This window comes from Ooceraea biroi, chromosome 5 (genome assembly GCF_003672135.1).
Source record: "Ooceraea biroi isolate clonal line C1 chromosome 5, Obir_v5.4, whole genome shotgun sequence".
NCBI lineage: Eukaryota > Metazoa > Arthropoda > Insecta > Hymenoptera > Formicidae > Ooceraea > Ooceraea biroi.
Window position 1 is genome coordinate 1,899,924 of NC_039510.1, and position 18,097 is coordinate 1,918,020.

At 45.9% G+C, this 18,097-nt stretch overlaps 1 protein-coding gene across 5 annotated transcripts in view; it reads left to right on the forward strand.

Annotated features, from left to right (window-relative positions):
* The window catches only part of LOC105279217 (teneurin-a), a 458,941-nt gene that overhangs the window by 265,860 nt on the left and 174,984 nt on the right, over nucleotides 1-18,097 (forward strand). Inside the window, exon 1 of one of the 5 annotated variants that reach the window (XM_011338855.3) lies at nucleotides 10,386-11,456. The exons of the other annotated variants lie outside the window; for them this stretch is intronic. Coding sequence (XP_011337157.2) covers nucleotides 11,417-11,456 — 40 coding nt within the window. The 5' untranslated portion in view covers nucleotides 10,386-11,416. Of the gene's footprint in view, nucleotides 1-10,385; nucleotides 11,457-18,097 lie in introns of those variants that run through there. 5 annotated transcript variants of the gene reach the window in all.

The following is an 18,097-nucleotide window of genomic DNA, read 5'->3' on the forward strand; positions in this document are numbered from 1 at the left end:
GAAAATAGGTTTTAAAATGAGCCTTCAGATGCGTGTTTTCAATGAGTATTTGCAAAGAACGTAATTTTATTTCCGTTTGTTTTTCTGCGGTAACTCAGTTTGAGCGCAAGTATCCAATAGTCTCAAAATTCTCTGAAGTTTTATTCACGTCTATCCTATAGTAAATATTGGAAACTCATTAAAATAAAGATTGACGTTAGACGCGTATAATTCTGTCACTGAAATGGAGAGTGATTAACATAGCAAAATAAATAGAAAGAGCAAGTAAGTAACGGTGTTGAAGTATAAATAAATCAATACTAGTTTGTCGGAAATGAAATTATATTTGACAGTATTTGCATCGCGAAAGAAAATTGCAACGCTGTTGTTTATCGTCAGTTATATTACGAGAATCTCTTCGCGAGAATGCTAGCGATATAACGGAAGGATAGGAAATGAGAAAATTCTTACACAGGATTGACTGAGGAAGGTCTGGTCACCCTAGCTTAATCGTGCGCATACCATATGTCCAGACACATCCGGCACGGTTATGGCGAACGTGTCCACACTGTCCTAAATTGCCTGCTAGGACCGTAACCGGTGTTTCCGGACGGCTATATCCTAGATTTTTTTCGTGTCGGTACAAGCATCACGCACATTGGGGGGTCAGATATTATTCCGCGTTGTAGACACGTGGCTCTCTCTTGCACATGCTCTCACTTGTATTGCAGGAAAAACGTTATTTGCGTGTCAAATATTTTACTATTATTAAAGAATTTTGGGAATTAAGGAAATCTAAAGAATATCGGTATACGTATATGTTTAATTTTATTTATTAATTTACACAATAATCACGTATTTTAATAACACACAATAATGATTAACATTATATAAAAGTATATAGTTACTATTACATAACAATCAATTTTCTTTATTCTCTTCTCTTCGCTCCTTTCAAGAGAACCGTGTGTTTCCGAAGGGGTTACGGCGACATTGAGTCAGACATTCAGCTCGCGTCGACTTGCTAATGCAGCGGCTAATCGGTTCACCGGCGGTATGTGGGGTAAACCCGTGGTAATGCAAACTCGCGTAGCCGAAAACTGATCGTTTCGCCCGTATTACCGGTAACACGCCGCGGATAAACGCGCACACAGGGACAGCATTCGGCGCAGAACGGCTCGCAGATAACGTACTTCCTCCCGCGGGCTGACATCGTGTCGCGTTTCATGCTCGACACCGCGGCTGCCCATCCGTGACGCGATCTCGACGAGCATCTGGAAGCCGCGCGCGGCCGACGAGAAAGATTTATCCCCACGGTACCGTAATGACAGGGCATCGGGCATCTCCGGTGCATAACTGTCACGTCGTATTGCAGGCGTTTCGACGCGGCGGCGATGTGACGCGATCAAGATCTCGACGTACCCTCGCGTCCCCTGTGCCATCCCTCTCCTCCGTGCTTCGTGGCACACACGTGACGACAAGCGACAACCCTCGGCCCCGCGCTCGTCCCGATGCGCGCGTAACATTGACAGAATATCGTTATCGGCCAGTGGCGATCTGCGACGCTCGCCCTGTCGGCAGCGCGTAACACGCGCCGCGATATTACGAGCATAAAAGGCACCCGCCGAGGCGAGAAGGAATTCCCGAGGGTGCCAGAGATAATATCGCGCAGCGACGTCCGAAGCATCGTTACGAGTGTCGACGTATTTTCGCGTCGTCTCGTTTATTTTCGCGAGGTCTCCTGTGTCTCTGCTCTCGTTAGGTTCTGCTGAAATCCTCCATAATTAACGCTACGCGCAAACAAAATCCATTGATGATGAAAATGAGCATGATTAGTGAGCTCATTCAAACATAGATATTGTTTCTTCTGTTTTCATGATGCATCGTGCATACGTGAATAAAAAATATTTATTTTTAGAAAATGTGCGAAAACAGAAAATGTGTATGTATGCGTGTGTACGTGCCGCGCATGCGTGAATAAATAATTCCTACACAAAGTACGCATTCCGATTCTCCGGAAATGGTGGTAAGAAAGATTAGCTCTACTCATTATCCCGTTTGTTCCGCGACTGCACGTCGAACCGCTCTCTTTCCTCGCGATTTTTCCCTCTCGAAAAATCTGCTGCAGCTTCCTGGCAAAAACCGAGTGCACGTGCTATATACATTTATACATATATAGATATACATATATTCCGGTCGAGCGCCAGATCCCATCTCTTATTCCGCGGGGTGGCTATACACAGGAATTCGATTTTGCGTAATCCGGCCAAACCGATCATGAGCGGTAAGATATCGCCCGTCCGTCCGGAAATGGGTATCGAATCGGGTTGTCGTCGCGCCGCATGATCAACACGGTAAACACAGCAAACAGCGCGATCGCACCGCATCCGAGACGCTTCCGACGCAGGAGCGTCACGCGTTTTCCCTCCTAATGACACATTTATGCTTGTGTGATATCGCACGAACGTGTCCTCTTAATGACGCATCCACCCTCCAGCGTGATATCGGGACGAGCGGCACGCGGATAACCGCGTCCTGAAGCGCAAGCAGCAAGCTCGAGCGAGCGAATAAAAGGGAGCAGCAACCTCGGGAGCGTTTTGCAGATATTCCGTCGGCCGCTATCGCTTTTTATGGCCACCGATTGTACGGTCGCATGGACGTAGATAGGCGAGCGGAGCGGGCATGCGGAAACAGGACGGAATATGTGGGCGGATGTGGAGTGTACGCACACGCGGTCGACCGGTGTATTAACGCGGCCGTGTGTACACCTGAAATAATACTGGAGGCGTCGCGAGGGGAGGGTTATACGCCGGCGATGCTGAAAGTCAGGGGGTGGCGGGGTGGTGGGATGAGCTCGCTCCGAGCGTGATAGCGTGCTGGTGGCACACGGCATTCACGATGCTCTCCATGAACGCCACTGCCCGAGCGGTAATAGTGGATGTCGCGGAGTCACCGTCGACACCATCGGCCACCATCGCACTAACGCCGCATTGCGAATAGTCCGGATGTCGAAGAGGGAACGCCCGTGCTGGTAGCATGGCGCGCTCACCCTCCCCCTGATAATCGTTCATGCGATACACCCCCGTTACTCTGGCAGATTTAAATAATATTCACTCTAACAGATTTTAGAACGAGTTTCATTATTTTTCTCGTTTCCACGGTAATTCGTGTCCCGCCGGGGAATATATTTCGCTCGCGCACCCACGGCTCGACGAATCTCCTTCCTCTCCCTCTGTCTATCTCACCCTTTCTCTTTTTCTGAATCTCGTTCCTTCTAACGCGGGCACTCCTTTTCCTTCGCACCTGTCAGGCCACTGGCACTCTTCTACACCGCTCCCCTTTTCTCCCGTCCTGCTCAGTCATCTGGTCTTTCTTTTCCTTTCTCTCTCTCTCTCTTTTTCTCTCTTTCGTTCTCGCCCAACCACCCTCCGAGCGTTCCTCTCTCGCGCTCGCGGCTCACCGTACGCGGCACAAGCGACTTTTATCGTTTTGCACCATTTATGTTTATACGCTGGAATAAGGCTCCAATGGGCTCCTTGCTCGCCATGAAATTGAAATCCCGCCTTTCCTCCGGAGATATTCGCGCACTCCTTTCCTTCGCGAGCTGACCTATCGTACGGGTTATAGGTGCTCCCGCGCGAAACGAGACGGATCGGACGGTCAATGAGCTATTTTGCCAGTTCACGTCTCTAAGTTCGTCGTTTGCAGCGCCGTTCCGAATCGTTCGCGCGATATTACAACGTTCTTGCCCCGTGAGGTTTGCCAAATATAATCCAGGTCTGTGCCGCAACCTAGTTTTCATGGATGCTCGACAAGGCGCTATCGAGGAATCTATACCGACACGATCTATTAAAAGCTTTTATTATCCGACATTTCTAATTGACAAGACGTGATCAGTTAATTTTATATATATTTATACAATGCCGTGGAAGCGCGAGATATCGTCGCCATTGTGCAGCAGTAGTTTCCTGGTCCGCTCAGCGGGATCTCAATCGCACGGCTTTGCCAGTGCTGAACCGTGCTGGACCGATCGATTGATGTGACGTAGTCACTTCTCGGCTGACAAAGATCTCGATTAATCGACAGCGAGTTATGCATTTGAAGTGCCGTTTTCGTTGCGAGGGACACCGGAACTTGGCAGGGTATCGAAGTCGCGCGGCAGGATCAGTATATTCAACGAAGGGCCGCTGTTCGAATATTAATGAGGTTCCCGTCTCGTGACAGAAGTTGCGAAATCTGGCGTTAAGCGGTCGGAACGGTGAGTGCAGGCGTGGGAGTAGCTGCGTGCCCGGGAAACCGTTGCTCGGATTTGGTGGCGATGTAGCGTTTTCAGCGACGACGAGAGCGGGAGGGCGAGGCACAGACACGGTAGCCCCTGAGGCGGTGGGATGAAGAGGGTGCAGAAAGCCCTTATCTTACCTGAACTCCTGCGCTGCAGTCGGGCATTCATAAAGTCTCGAGTTAAGCCTCTCTCTCTCTGCCCGCCCAACCTCCGCTCTCTCCTACACCCATTTGTGTTCTTTCTTGCTTTCCTTCTCTCTCTCTCTCTCTGTCTACCTGATGGTTTGCCATTATCATCGTCCCTCGTTGTGTCCTTCATCTTCCTCGCACCCGTTCGCCCATTCGAGGTTTCTACGTACAGTGGCTTGTACCGGCCTGACCGAGAAGATATAATCCGCTGCACACACTAGTTACAACCCATTAGTTGCCCCTGGCTACCTCGTCTGCTCTCTCCTTTTCTGCCTCCCTCTCTCTCTCTCTCTGTCTCTCTTGCGCGCTTCTCTACTTTGCTCTTCCGTTGCAGCCCTTAATAATGCATCCAGAAGATGCTTAATCGAGTCTCGTAACTCATTTGTGATTCGGCGGATGCGCTCTCGTTCCTTGGCCGCTCGCCTGCTCGCCACTTCTGTCCACCTTCGGGAAGAACTTTTCATCGACAGCGCTTTCGGCGCGTGTTACGATCGTTGCCCGGGTCCACCTGAAAACCTTTCTCGACTCGACGAAATTAAATGAGCGCGCGGCCCGCCTTGAACTTTCGATCCGTTGATTTAATCAGCCCTATCACCCCCGACGTGACCCTCGCCAGAAAATTTGATTGTCGGCAAGGCCTCAACTGGCGAGTTGCTTGTCGCGGGTTTTATAACCCGAGTATTTTCTCCGCTGGTCAATGGTGTATTCAAGGAAAATTGCTTGAAACACCGGTTAGGTCGGCCGGCGCCGGCGCGATAACGTGATAAACAGTATCTTCCGTCCGATTAAAGCTATATCGACTGATGATAGAATAGGATTAAAATAATAATCATATCAAATATGTCTTATAATCTGTAGTTATGTGTGATCTTTGGCTTAGTTTTTCATAAAGTAGAAAAAGAGTTTTTGTGTATACAAAAGACTTTCTATAAAAATCAGAATATTAGAAAATTGTGTCAATTGTATTTATCAATTTTTAATTCAAAATAAAAATTATTTAATCGAGAAAAGGAATGCAACTTTGCTAGATTTCAAAATATATTATGACACAGATAGAAAGATATCGATTAAGAGATCCAATAATACGTAACAAGATTAGGAAAATTTCAAACTATTTCGTGTAAAATTCGGTTATCATACATATATCTTTGCTGATAAATATGTTTGTCTAGACCTTTGATTTTCGAGGTAAAACCTTTCTGGCACATTATTCAAACGTTTGACGATCTTCGTGCATGTTTTCGCAGTTCTAAAACACTTTTATGATGATAGTCGAGCGAAAATATCGAATATAACTATGAATTCAAGAATACTTTTAGCATGTTTTACAGGTTTCATTTCGTTTTGACAGATAGTCATATCGTCTTATCTGTCAAAATGAATTATAAATCAGCGCTATAATGTACTTTGTATCGAAAATTGGAAATATGCAACGGAAACGAACACTACAGACATAATGGCAAGATATGACATAGGATATAATGGAATTTTACAGATTTAATCTTTACATGGTAAATCTCTCTTTTTAAGAGTAAAGCAAAAATAAAAAAGTTTTATATAATTTTTTATGTTTTTTATATAATTCACAATAATCTAAGTTTGCAAGCTAGCAATTGATCGACTCACACAAACTACACTGATCTGTCTCACGTGAATTTATCACGAGACATGAGCATGTTTCCTAGCTTGAACTCTTATAATTAGCGCAACAACGGATCATTTGTTGCTTTGTGCGCAACGTGATCATAAGATAAATTCTTTCTCTTTATGAAAGAAGATTAACATCATTAACGTCGACGGGCGAGAATGTATTATATAAGGAAGGTCCAGGCCCGAGAAGACAATTTGCCGTAGTTGAGCCGCATATAACGAACGATGTGTACGACGGCAATTACACGCGCGCGAGCTTCCACACGGGCACGCCATAACGAGAAACGTTTACATACGTATATTACCGCGTTTATTTACGTCCATCGATGTGCAACAATGCCGCGCGCGCGTGTTAATTGCAGGTGCCGCGTAGACGTATTATACCCGGGCCGTAATATCGCCATCAACCGTGAAATGACGCTGCGCACCCGTCATTAATTTACAAAACGATCATTAGAGCGTGGGGCACACGAAGTAGCTTCTTCTCGATTTGGTCGGGGTGGGTACGCTCGTTAAAAAATGCCCGATGAATATGCATAAACCAACCGACCTTTAACGATCCGCCAAATTAGAATATACAACCTCGTGAAAGTTATGTAATTTCGTGTCCCTTGTAATTAGTGACTGTGTACTTGTCTCGGTGTCCGCTGAGAACAGAGGGGGTCGCTTTCCGAGGGCGCATATCTTTGCAAACATTATCGCGCGAAGAAACGCGGCTGCAACGAAGCGACGACACGACGCGACGTTCGCTGTTCTCCGTGTCGCTTGTTTAACGTCATATTTAAAGACGCCACGCTAAAGATGTTTCTTGATACTAAATAGCGTTTATCCTAATTATCTTATCTTTTACATCAGCGACTATAACAATTGCAATACAAATAATGATAATCTCATACTTTTCTCTTTCTTTCCTTTTTATATTGTATTGCTTTTACGTGAAATTAATGAGAAAAGCGACACCCGTCTCTCACGAAAACATGAGCGTTTTCGAAAAATATGGATCAGGATTCTCGCTTCACAGAGTCGGTCGTTTTTAGGCAAGCCGGTTTTGGGTCATGAAAACGCGGGGCCGCGAAACGATAAAAAATCGCGCGAATGGGACACAATGCGCGACAATGGATAGCTGGCGCTTTACTTTCGTTATTTTCCAACCATTTCCCTTTTCGGCGTCAAACATTCTACACCATTATACTGGCGTTCTTTTACGTAAAACCAATCTGTAACGTATGATGCATCGCACCGCTGAGCGCGCACATGCCGCGGCCCCAAAGTCCCTGATGTATGTGGAGCAGGGACGGCTCATTGGTCTGTTTTAGGGAAACGGTTTCTGTCCCGAGGGTGTATTTCGCTTCTGCCGCGACCCAACCCGGGGGTGATATTGGATTCATCATTCAAACATCTTCAGAATCGCCCATCCGCACCAGAATATATACCGCCGAGCGCAACAACGAAATCAGCATTTGCTTCGCAAGAATCGATGTACGCAACCTGTACGCGATCAATAAAGCTGAAGACAGCATGTTACGGTGCATAATGCCCGTGCTCCTGACAATTTAACGGAGAATTATACAATAAATTAAGTTACAAATTGATAAACTCGCGAATGCAGTCTCACGGTTGTAAAAATCACAGTCTGCAAAAATAGGAAGAAATTTTCGATAAATCTCTTGTAAATACTGGAGGAACTCGGTGAATGCAACAAGAGGCGCTACCGCGTGATTGGCTAAAAAGTGCTTCGACTAAAAGCAGCTAAGCAATCTGAAGATTGGGAAGGTTAAAACTCGACCTTACCTCCGACCGATGCACGCCGTTACGTTCTATAAAAGTGCGTTGTAAGTGCCCTCGAGGTATATACTTTTCTTGAATGCGCGCGCCACACTCTCCTAAGGGAAAATTCTACGATTTTCTCGATAGTTGGTTACTAGCTTTCTATCTCGTCGAGCGAGGGAACGTTTACCGTTTCTTTTAATTTCTCGGCGCACGGCGAGACCCAAGAAAAATAAACCGCGCTGTCTAGCAACATTATCGTCGGCAAGACCGAGCATATTCAGCGACAAATTGCACATTACAGCTTTTTTTCCATGTTAGTCGTGAAATTCCCACGTGAAATAAGATTGTGTTTTGAGAAACAGATGCTCAGCATAGAAATTTTATTTGCACGAAAGAATATCAAGCGAATTAAGCGTTGTCAGTCGCATTATAGGATTACTGCCTTGAAAACGTGAAATTGTTCTAGGAAAGATTGATACGAAGCAAATAACAAAAACGCGAACAGACTATAAAATAAGTATGCAGTTACTCGATGCGTTGTCGCATTCATCGATACGGAAGTCGCACGATGAGAATTGAGGGGGTGGTTTCGACTATTGCGATTTCAAGTCACGTCTGTTGATTCCGGCATCGCGCGGGAGTGCGCATGTGTAATCATTACCGCCAATTATTTTTCTGCGATCAACGCTCTAATTAAGAGTCGCGCTGCTCGCTGCCGCTAATTATCCAGCGCGCAAATTACGATGTAATCTCTCGCCGAGATTTCAAAATCAGAGCGACATCGTATCTTTGAGGGCGCGCGTGCAATATTCCCCGTCCATATTCAGCGGCAGATCCCTCAAAGGCCGCTGATTGCTAATGTCGCAACATCCGACGCGGCGATCCATGAAACAACGGCATACACCGGCGCGCCACCTTCTTGATAACACACCGCTCCCATTGGACGCCGCGTATTTTTCCGGCGACGCATTTCCAACGATTCATTAATTGTTGACCTTGTTAGCGTAGCATTGTCAGGCAATAGTCCCGCGGCGGTGCTTGTGCGGCGCCCGCGGGAGCAACCGGGAGCAAGACCGGCACAGCCGGAGAGACCGACGAAACAAAGAGGGTGTAGACGCGGGAGAGACGGAGAGGAAGCCCCGCTTGGCATTGTCATGTATTCAGAGCCGCGCCATATAATAATGCCCGGCTCCTTTGTCGCTTATACTCGCCCCCTGTTTTCCGCTCCGCTCACGAGCACCGACCAACATTGTCCAGTTTGCTCGTAGTTCCTCGATAGCACCTTGTTCACCTTCTTATTCGGTCAGTCGATATCGAGATCCTTTGCGGAATATCCTGGGCTATCCTGAATTTATCCATATCTGCGTCTCGCCCAGGATAATCTCGAATATATAAATTTTTCTTTCGTTGTCTGCTCAAATTGCAAAAATTGAATATTTTGAAATCCAAAGACACCTTGCTAATTGAGTTTCGGATTAAACACGTTAAGCGTACGAATGTTCTATTCTATACTTAGGCATATTATTCCTCTTGCAAACCATGAGGTTCGCAACGAGTTTAGTTCCAGGATATTGGATTAATCGCATAAATTTTTGCCGTTCTTTCCTAATGATAACAGGATTATGGGAAACGGCTTTTTAATCCTATTTTCTTATCAGTTTTGGGGATCATCCACACGAAGTTAATCAATACTACGCGTCCTCTCTCGCGACGTCATAAAAACATCCCTCCCGTTATCCAAACAATCGATAGGCCGTTAATCCAATTTATCGCCCTTTGCCGTTCGCATCGTATCGAGTCTCTTCCTCTCTCTCTTTCTCTCCCTGTCTTCCGCTTCGCGAATGCAATCGTTTCTCCTTTACGATAAAAAATATGCCAGCCTGATCGACGACAGAAGTGATAGTCGTAAAGATCCGCCAGTACACGAGGCCGCTGCGACGCAGCAGCGCACGGGAATACCTTTTTGCAATTTGTATCACCGCGCGCCGAAAAAGAGGTGAACGTGGAGGAGCGGGTGGAAGGGAAAAAGGAGGAGGAGGCGAAAGAAGAAGAGAAGGAGAACGCGGCGGCAGGTGAAGATGGCTATGAAGGTGAAGAAGGCGGTGGTGGGCCGCGTTCGGATGTTGGAGCGACCGCCGCGCTCTGACGAGGGACAACTGGGCCAATCGATACCGCAGCCAGTGGTGGCTGCCGCGCTGGTGAGAGCGAGAAGGGTAGCAAGAGGAAAACGGAGGGTGCGGGGTGGCCGGAGGGGGTGTTCGGGTACGGCGGCAGGGAAGACCGTAGGTCGATGAGGACGCGGGGGTAACGTGGGGACGGGGGAGCGACGACGCGAGAGCGAGAGGAAGACGAGCGAGGGGACAGGGCAGAGGTGGTAGCAGCGGCGGTGGCGGCGGCGGCGGCGGCGGCGGAGGATGTCGCGGGGGTGGCAGTCGGTGTGCCACCCCCCGTGCCGACCACCGACGCCCCTCCCGTCGCGGATGGCGCCACGATCGCCTCGCATCCTTCGCGTAGCGTGGCCGCCGTCGGTGACTCTCCGAATGTGCGACCGACACTCTGCGCAGAATCGGCTTGCGGAGGAGCGTTGTACCACAATGTTATCGGGCTTGTCGTTTTACCCCGTGTCTCCATTGTTGTTGATTTCGTCGGACCCGTAAAAAAAAAGAAACAAGATAAAAGAGGGAAAAGGAAAACCGTGCGGCCGGCCGGACGGTGGACGGTGCAGTGCGTGAGACACGTCTGTCAGCAGTGAGACGCACTCTGTCCGTTTTCCTTTGGAGAGAAACGCGCCGCTCATCATCATCGACGTTTCATCGTGGTGAGCCGTCGGCACTACCTCCTGGACCGATTTGTCATAACCTTGAACCAGGGGTGATAACGTCACGGCGAGGTATCGGCAAGTACACATGATCACACGGAACGCCAGCGAGTCTCGCGCCTCCGAAGCTCCGCGTGGACGAGGAATCGATGAATTATGCGGCACGGAGACTCTAGATAGAAATCTGGATGCTTTCCTACGATTATACAGAGAGAGTCTTCGCTCTATAAGACGAGGTCGCGTCTAGGTCTCACAGGACGAGATCCTCGTGGTCACGCGCACCTCAGCCGCGATCTTAAGTCGTGGCGCGAAATGCGAAGGGTGAACGTCCGCGTCCGAGTTCGCGCGTGTGGTGAACTCTTTCCCGCGGGGTGCAACGCGTGAGGAGGGCACACTCGGCTTACATCTGTTATCACAGAGTCTGCATTCACGTGGACTCCGCCATTTTCCGTGGAACGTCACTGCATACGAAGGATCAAGCGTCCTGTTTGCATGTGTGTACGTGGCCCCGCGCGTGTGCGCGCGTGTACGTGGATCTGCGCGCGGCCGAAATTGTAGGAACAATACCGTACCGGAAGTGGCGAATGGGTGGCCTGTACGACTGTTTGAGATGGAAGTGAGTAATAGCAGAGTAAAGTGACCGCTGTATTGGTCGTGATGATCATCGTACGGCCATAAACTGTCGCCCGTGTGATTCAATTGCTACCGCAAGCCGACCCACCAGCAACGATGCATCACTACTACACGCAAGAAGACATAGATCGCGTTGGTAAGTATCAAACGAATGGGACGCTTGCATTGAAGCAATCTAGCGACTGCATCCGAGAAAATAGAGAGACGGAGAAAGATCATCTTGCTTGCTACCAGTAAACATCAATGATTAATGAACAATGCGGAATTTCATCACGATTTTATTTTCTCTTTTCTGTAATTTCCATTTTATTTATATCATAGGGAGAATACATGGCTTCTACCAAAAATTATACCTTAATCGAGCCATTTTAGTGATTGATACCTTTATCAGAATTCGTTATTTAGATTGCGTTTTTATTGTACACATATCCGATTGAGGAAACATGGCTTGGATCAAAAAGACAATTTCCCAAAACTGCGCACCGGCGCAAAGGTCAGTGACGGCGCTTGAACAAGCTCGAATATCGTAATCTGCATTGCAGATCCGGTCGATACATAACTTCGGGGAATTACCAGCCGGAACAAAATTCCATTTTGCTTCAAGGTACACTGTATTACACGTTACCGCACGTATGCACATATACTTTAGTGCTCTAGTATATGTGTAATCGTTTAATTATTTTTAATCAGACTTGTATCGTGATACTCACATGATATATGATTAATAACTTGAAATAAAAAAATGTGAAATAAAAGTTTTTTTCGAATATGGATAAGCACACATGTTTGTTGTATCATGTTGTATATGTCTAATAAGACGAAGATAGCATCGCGCAATACATCCAGCGTGGAATTTATTCGTTCTTTTTGTTGCGTGAAGGCATGCAGACACTATTCTTAACGTTAACGTGCCTATTTGGCAAATGTATGCAAGTTAGATCCCAAGCGTACCGGGTGCTCCTTGTATTCAGAATTATATTAGGTCCTTCGGGCTTTCCGCGTGCGCTGGTCTTAGGTCCGGAATTTAAATTGGACCAGATACGTTACGGACAAAATGAGGGAATGAAATAAGACTCGGAGTGTGCTGTTCCCGGTTCAAAAACTTTAGGAGCACAATTTCATTCCAGGCGATTATTCGTGCAATTGCGGTGAAACTTGTCTTGTCCAATATTATTTTATATCACGTGATCATTATTATCATACGAATATAAATGATATCCTGCGTTCACGTTATTATATAAGCTTTAATATTCCCTGGAATTAAAGTAATCTCATGGGTATTAAAACAGAAAGTCGCAAGCCTAACGTTAAATCTCAATTCTAAATTCTCAATTCTGCCTTAATTGTTTTCAAATCCAACAAATAATTTTACGAGGTTGATTACACGTGTATTTACACGAGAAATTTATGTAATGCTTATGTAATAAAAAGGATTCAAAGCACAATTTCATTCCAGGTAATTATTTGTGCAATTGCGGTGAAACGTGTCTTGTCCAATATTATTTTATATCACGTGATCATTATTATCATACGAATATAAATGATATCCTGCGTTCACGTTATTACATAAGCTTTAATATCCCCTGGAATTAAAATAATCTCATGGGTATTAAAACAGAAAGTCGCAAGCCTAGCGTTAAATCTCAATTCTAAATTCTCAATTCTGTCTTAATTGTTTTCAAATCCAACAAATAATTCTACGAGGTTGATTACACGTATATTTACACGAGAAATTTATGTAATGCTTATGTAATAAAAAGGATTCAAAGGCAACTGGCCCTCCACGTAAGCTGGGACGTAAATAAGTTATTCACGTCGTTCCCCGTGCGCTTTGCATTAGTTCCGCTAACCAGAATGGACCGCAATCGCGCGGACGTAGATGACAAAACTATGGCGATATCATTGGACTCGCGAACTCGAGAAACAATGCGGGGGCGAAAGTGTAGGGCACATTGTGCATTGTCCTTGCAGGCGACCGACGCACGTATTTCTCGAGCCCGTGGCGCATTGTGCTTTAAGGCCGTAGCTCGTAAGCAAATTAGAATGGCGCACGTGGCTCGCATAAGTCGACCCACAGTCCGCCCGCGTGTGGGATATGTCGGGGTAGATTTGTCGGGTGTCGACGACCACCCCCCCAGGGTTTCTTCCTCTTCCCCCCCGCGCACTTTCCGCGCCCGATGCCGACGGGGGTGTTTTCCTCCTCGCAGGCGTCCGAAAGGGCATGGACGCATCGGCAATTACGCCACTTTATTGCTGGGGTTACGTGTCGTGCGCGGAATTAATGTAATCTCGCGGGGTGAGGGGGCGGACGGGATTTGGCTCGCGTTTTTCACGGTGTAAACGTTTTCACGGCCGCCATCGGATCGGAGCCACCGACCACCCGCGTCGACGATCCGCATCTGCAATATGTCGCATCTAATTGAATTCGGAAAAATCGATCGGACCCGCTTACTGCTTAGCGGGGTGCGACTGAGGGACCGGGACGTGTGCGACAGGGGAAACCGTCGTGGGTTTCGGGCGACTCGAATTTTTTAATTGCCGTACCTTCATTGGTACGCTCGCCTCGTACGCCTTCTTATTGCTTCCTCGGTATTTGAAGTTAAAGTTACATAACGGTGAATTTAAGCAGTATTAGTTGTTACTGATAATGATCAGTTGCAGATAATATTCTAGCGCCATGAATGATTAATGATATTAGGGCGTGACATGAGCGGACATTCATCTGCGAATGAGAGCAGTATACGGTAGATAAAATACGCAAACAAAAACGGGTCGAAATGTAAATATCTTGCGCGGAAGGGTTAAGTCTCTTATCTAAAATGGAATTACGCTTGGCAGCAGTAGCTGCGCAAATACATTGCAAATGCGGTGGTGCCTTCCTCTCATAATTTGCCCTTTATTTTCTCTGTCGGGATAAGAAGCGACTTCCACTCTTATCATGGGCATCGGCCGTGCTCTATTATCATCTAGTTCATTAAACATAAAAAAAATCCACATTTTTTGCGACACTCGTATACTGCGTATAATCGTTATTTTCGGTAGATTTGTATTTGATAAAACAAAATTGATAGAATATCCGATAGGTAAATAATAGAATCAATAACTTGTTTAACTTCGAAATTTATAATATTATTTTGCAGCGACATATTTGGGATTCAAAGTTTTTTTTAGGGTAACATAAAAATACATGAAATGGTAAATAAGTCGTGCACAGACGGTGAAAAATAGTAAAATCCTACTGTCGATGAAAACGCTAATGGCCGACGGTACGGCCATCAGTGGACAGGAAGCTTCACATTGATCGTTCTACATTCACTTGGGCAAACAACCAGTCCGACGGTGAGCGTCGAATAATTCGCTGCCCCTACCGCCTACCTAAGCGACACAACACGGTCGAAAAGTTTCGGACAAGGCAACTCCGACGTTTAGCTCAAAAAGCGGCACTCACCGGCGGACTCTGCGCGAACATGTACGGAATTCTCTCTTCATAACGCGACCATCCTGACGAACAATGTCGTGACACACGATAAACAATTCGGCGAGTCGTTCCGGGCGCGAAAAATCGCGTCGCAATTTTAAAATTCGCGGATCCCGCGATATGAAATTTTCCTTCGTCTTTTCCTTTTTTGTTACAAACTCGAGCACGAACGGAATTATGAGATAGGCGGAACGTCGGAGCACGGACCTTTATTAACACCGAGCAATTAACGTTTTTCGAGAAAGCCAATGGGCGCTTATGTGGGTCGCCGAGATGAGAAGGCAATTGCGGCCCTTCGCAGCCGTTATTTCATCGGGTGAGATCGTAAATAAAAACGCGCCAACCCGCTGCTCCCCCAACTTCGTCTTCGCGTCGCGTATAGTCGTGCTGCAACTATAACTGTAGCGGAACCGCCAGTGTCTAGTGGCCGGAACGGGGGTGCGGGCAACCGAGAACGCTGAAGTGGAGCCTTTCAATTCGCATCCCTCTCCCAAGCTCGATCTCTTCCGTCTCCTGGCGCGCTATTGCTCGTTGCGCCGCGTTAGCAGAATTCATCTTGGCAAACAAAAATCATATCGCATATATTTGTCGTCGTGTTACTACATGGACTTCATGAGTCTGAATCCGCATAGGCTGGCGGTCGACGTGGTGAATATTAAAAAAGTAAGGATATATCCTCGAGAACTATTGAGTCAATTTCCTCTTTGTGAAAATTAACAATTCCACATCTCGTATCGTGACTATTCAGTTTTTAACGTATTTTAGTAGCTGCGTTGGAATTTAATTTTTCTTTCTCTCTCTCTTTTTCGAGAGAGAGAGGTCTCTCGCAATTTAATTCACGACGGACATCCCTTTTCCGATATCGAATAGTTTTGTAATTAAATCCTTATTTAAACGTTTGAGGATAAGAAGAACAAGTACATATAGAATACATTCAAATATATTATATATCTCCCTACTATTGAGTTCTACGTTTTACAGACCACCCTGTATACGCGCAAACCCGCGTTACGATCAATACGTGCGTGCGGTTCATGAAGATGATAGGAATTATCCCCTGTATTACTTAGACAACGTGTTACTGTAGCATAAGTGCGTTAGCAGTATAACTATATCGCCTGCTTTTTGTATGCAGAATAAACTCGGTTAACATAATATATATGATGAACGCTGTCGCGTAAAGTATCATAGTTATTTCCGCTACGTGAACAGACATGTCGCGGTCATTGAATATATTAAATTTATCCGCTCAATCGAATGGAATTACTCGCTCGCATTTTGACGTTTTCAAACTCGATGCCATTCACTTCAGAGATTTAAGAAGAAATTATATTTTATATAAAATTTCTGCAAATATCAGTGAGCATATTATTTCAAACATTCCTCTCTGATTTTCCAATTAAGAAGTATTAATAGCATACGTGTACTTCATCTATATTTTATTTCGATTTTGTGCAATAACTGTAATCCTTAACTATCTATTATTTGATATTTTCGCAGCAGAACTTTGCTGCGTAATAGTTCATGGATTACGTAACGCGTGTTCGATCCGATAAGCCGATTTCGTGACATACAACATGCGATAACAAGATACGTTACATAGAGTCCGCGTAACCTGCTTTCTCTTCTCTCTCGGAACTTTTGGCAAACGAGAAATTTTAACGTCGCGCTTTTTTATCTCGACGAGACGAGACACGTTAACTATGCCCAATCACGGTCTCGTGCGTGACCACCTCTTCCTTGCCGATAGCGACTCGGAAGGAAAGCGAAAGCTTTAATGCAGAAAACTATTTAACTCGATTCCCTGTAAAATGGTTGGCGCTAATAAGATTCATGCGGAACAAAAGCGCTAACGTAAAACAGATTACGTGACGCAAATGCACAATTCTCCGGCAGCCGGTGCGCCGAAAGCGCGCAACAATTTATCCCCCCAGTCGCACGAATTTGGCCAGATACAGGAGATTCGGCTCCACGGCCGTAATGTACACCGACGCTACCGTGAAACTGGATTTAACGCCCTACCTATCAATTCTTTTGCTGCAATTTCGTTGTAATTTTGCCTAGTTCGCCGATGCGCCGGACTGATCCGCCGGTTAAAGCATTACCGGATAATTACATCATTAGCGCGCTGATATTGCCCGTTCAAAGCGAAATTAAATATGTTAATTTATCGCGTTACGCTAATTATCGGCACGAAGAGGAAAAATTGAATATCACAAGGAATGACGCGACGAAATCGGTATCGAGACCCCGGAAACCTTTGTCATTATTTATCGGCCACTTGTCGTGCTGCCGTGATTAACATATCGCGAAAATCACGAACGCAAATGAGACAGACGAGGCGCAGTGGGGAATACAGAAGTAATCTGGACATGGGCCAGAAGCTAATTCCCGCAGTTTGAGTTGATGAAGAAAACGAGACCGTTCCACCTCAAAGCTAGTTAAACTTTGGCCACTTCTATTTCCGCTTTCTACGTAACAGCGAACACTGGATATCGATATACATACAATACGTGTTATCACTTACGCACATGCAACTGTTCTTGTACACCGACGTTTATGAAACCGCACGTAGATTGCTTGATCCGATGGATATAACAATGGAAGTTCTCAATTAAAAAAGAGATTTATATGTCAAAACAAAACATTTATTCAATGTCTGCAAGAAAGCACACCATTTATCCATTTCAGATTCCACAGCTGTTAAAGTAAGAGCTTCCGTTTTTCATCAGTGTAACAAGAAACTTTGGAATTAGAAATAAATGATATCCCAGAAATGCCTTAAGTGACTCTGGCCACCTATTTATCGATTCACGTCGGTATACGTGGACGTATTTGAAGCGCGGGTAATCGCAAATGTTTACCTCTCACGAACACAGAATGCAGGATCAGAGTCAACCAATTATTTCGAGGCACGAACGTCTAGACCGATATCGATCCGTCTCGAGTCCACGGAGATCCGTCAACGGATCCTGCCCTAATAAACATTCATTACTCGCCAAGCCGAGATCAACTCTTTAAATATTGGCAACATCAATGGTCTCTGCAAGACAGTAAAGAAAGGAAGAGACAGGTGTTTCCTTTGTGAGAAGGAACTCCTTATTTGATTTCGACATCCAATGTGAGTTCTCGTAGCGAATATCATTTCGCTAAAAATACAAATGACATCATAATCTCACATTGAACGTCGCGGAACGCTTTCTTGGCGCGTCTCTTTCTCGAGCGATCGATGACACGTACAATCCTACGAAACACTCATCAGCGATCCGACTATGCCCACGAGGTGTTTACGGAACGGT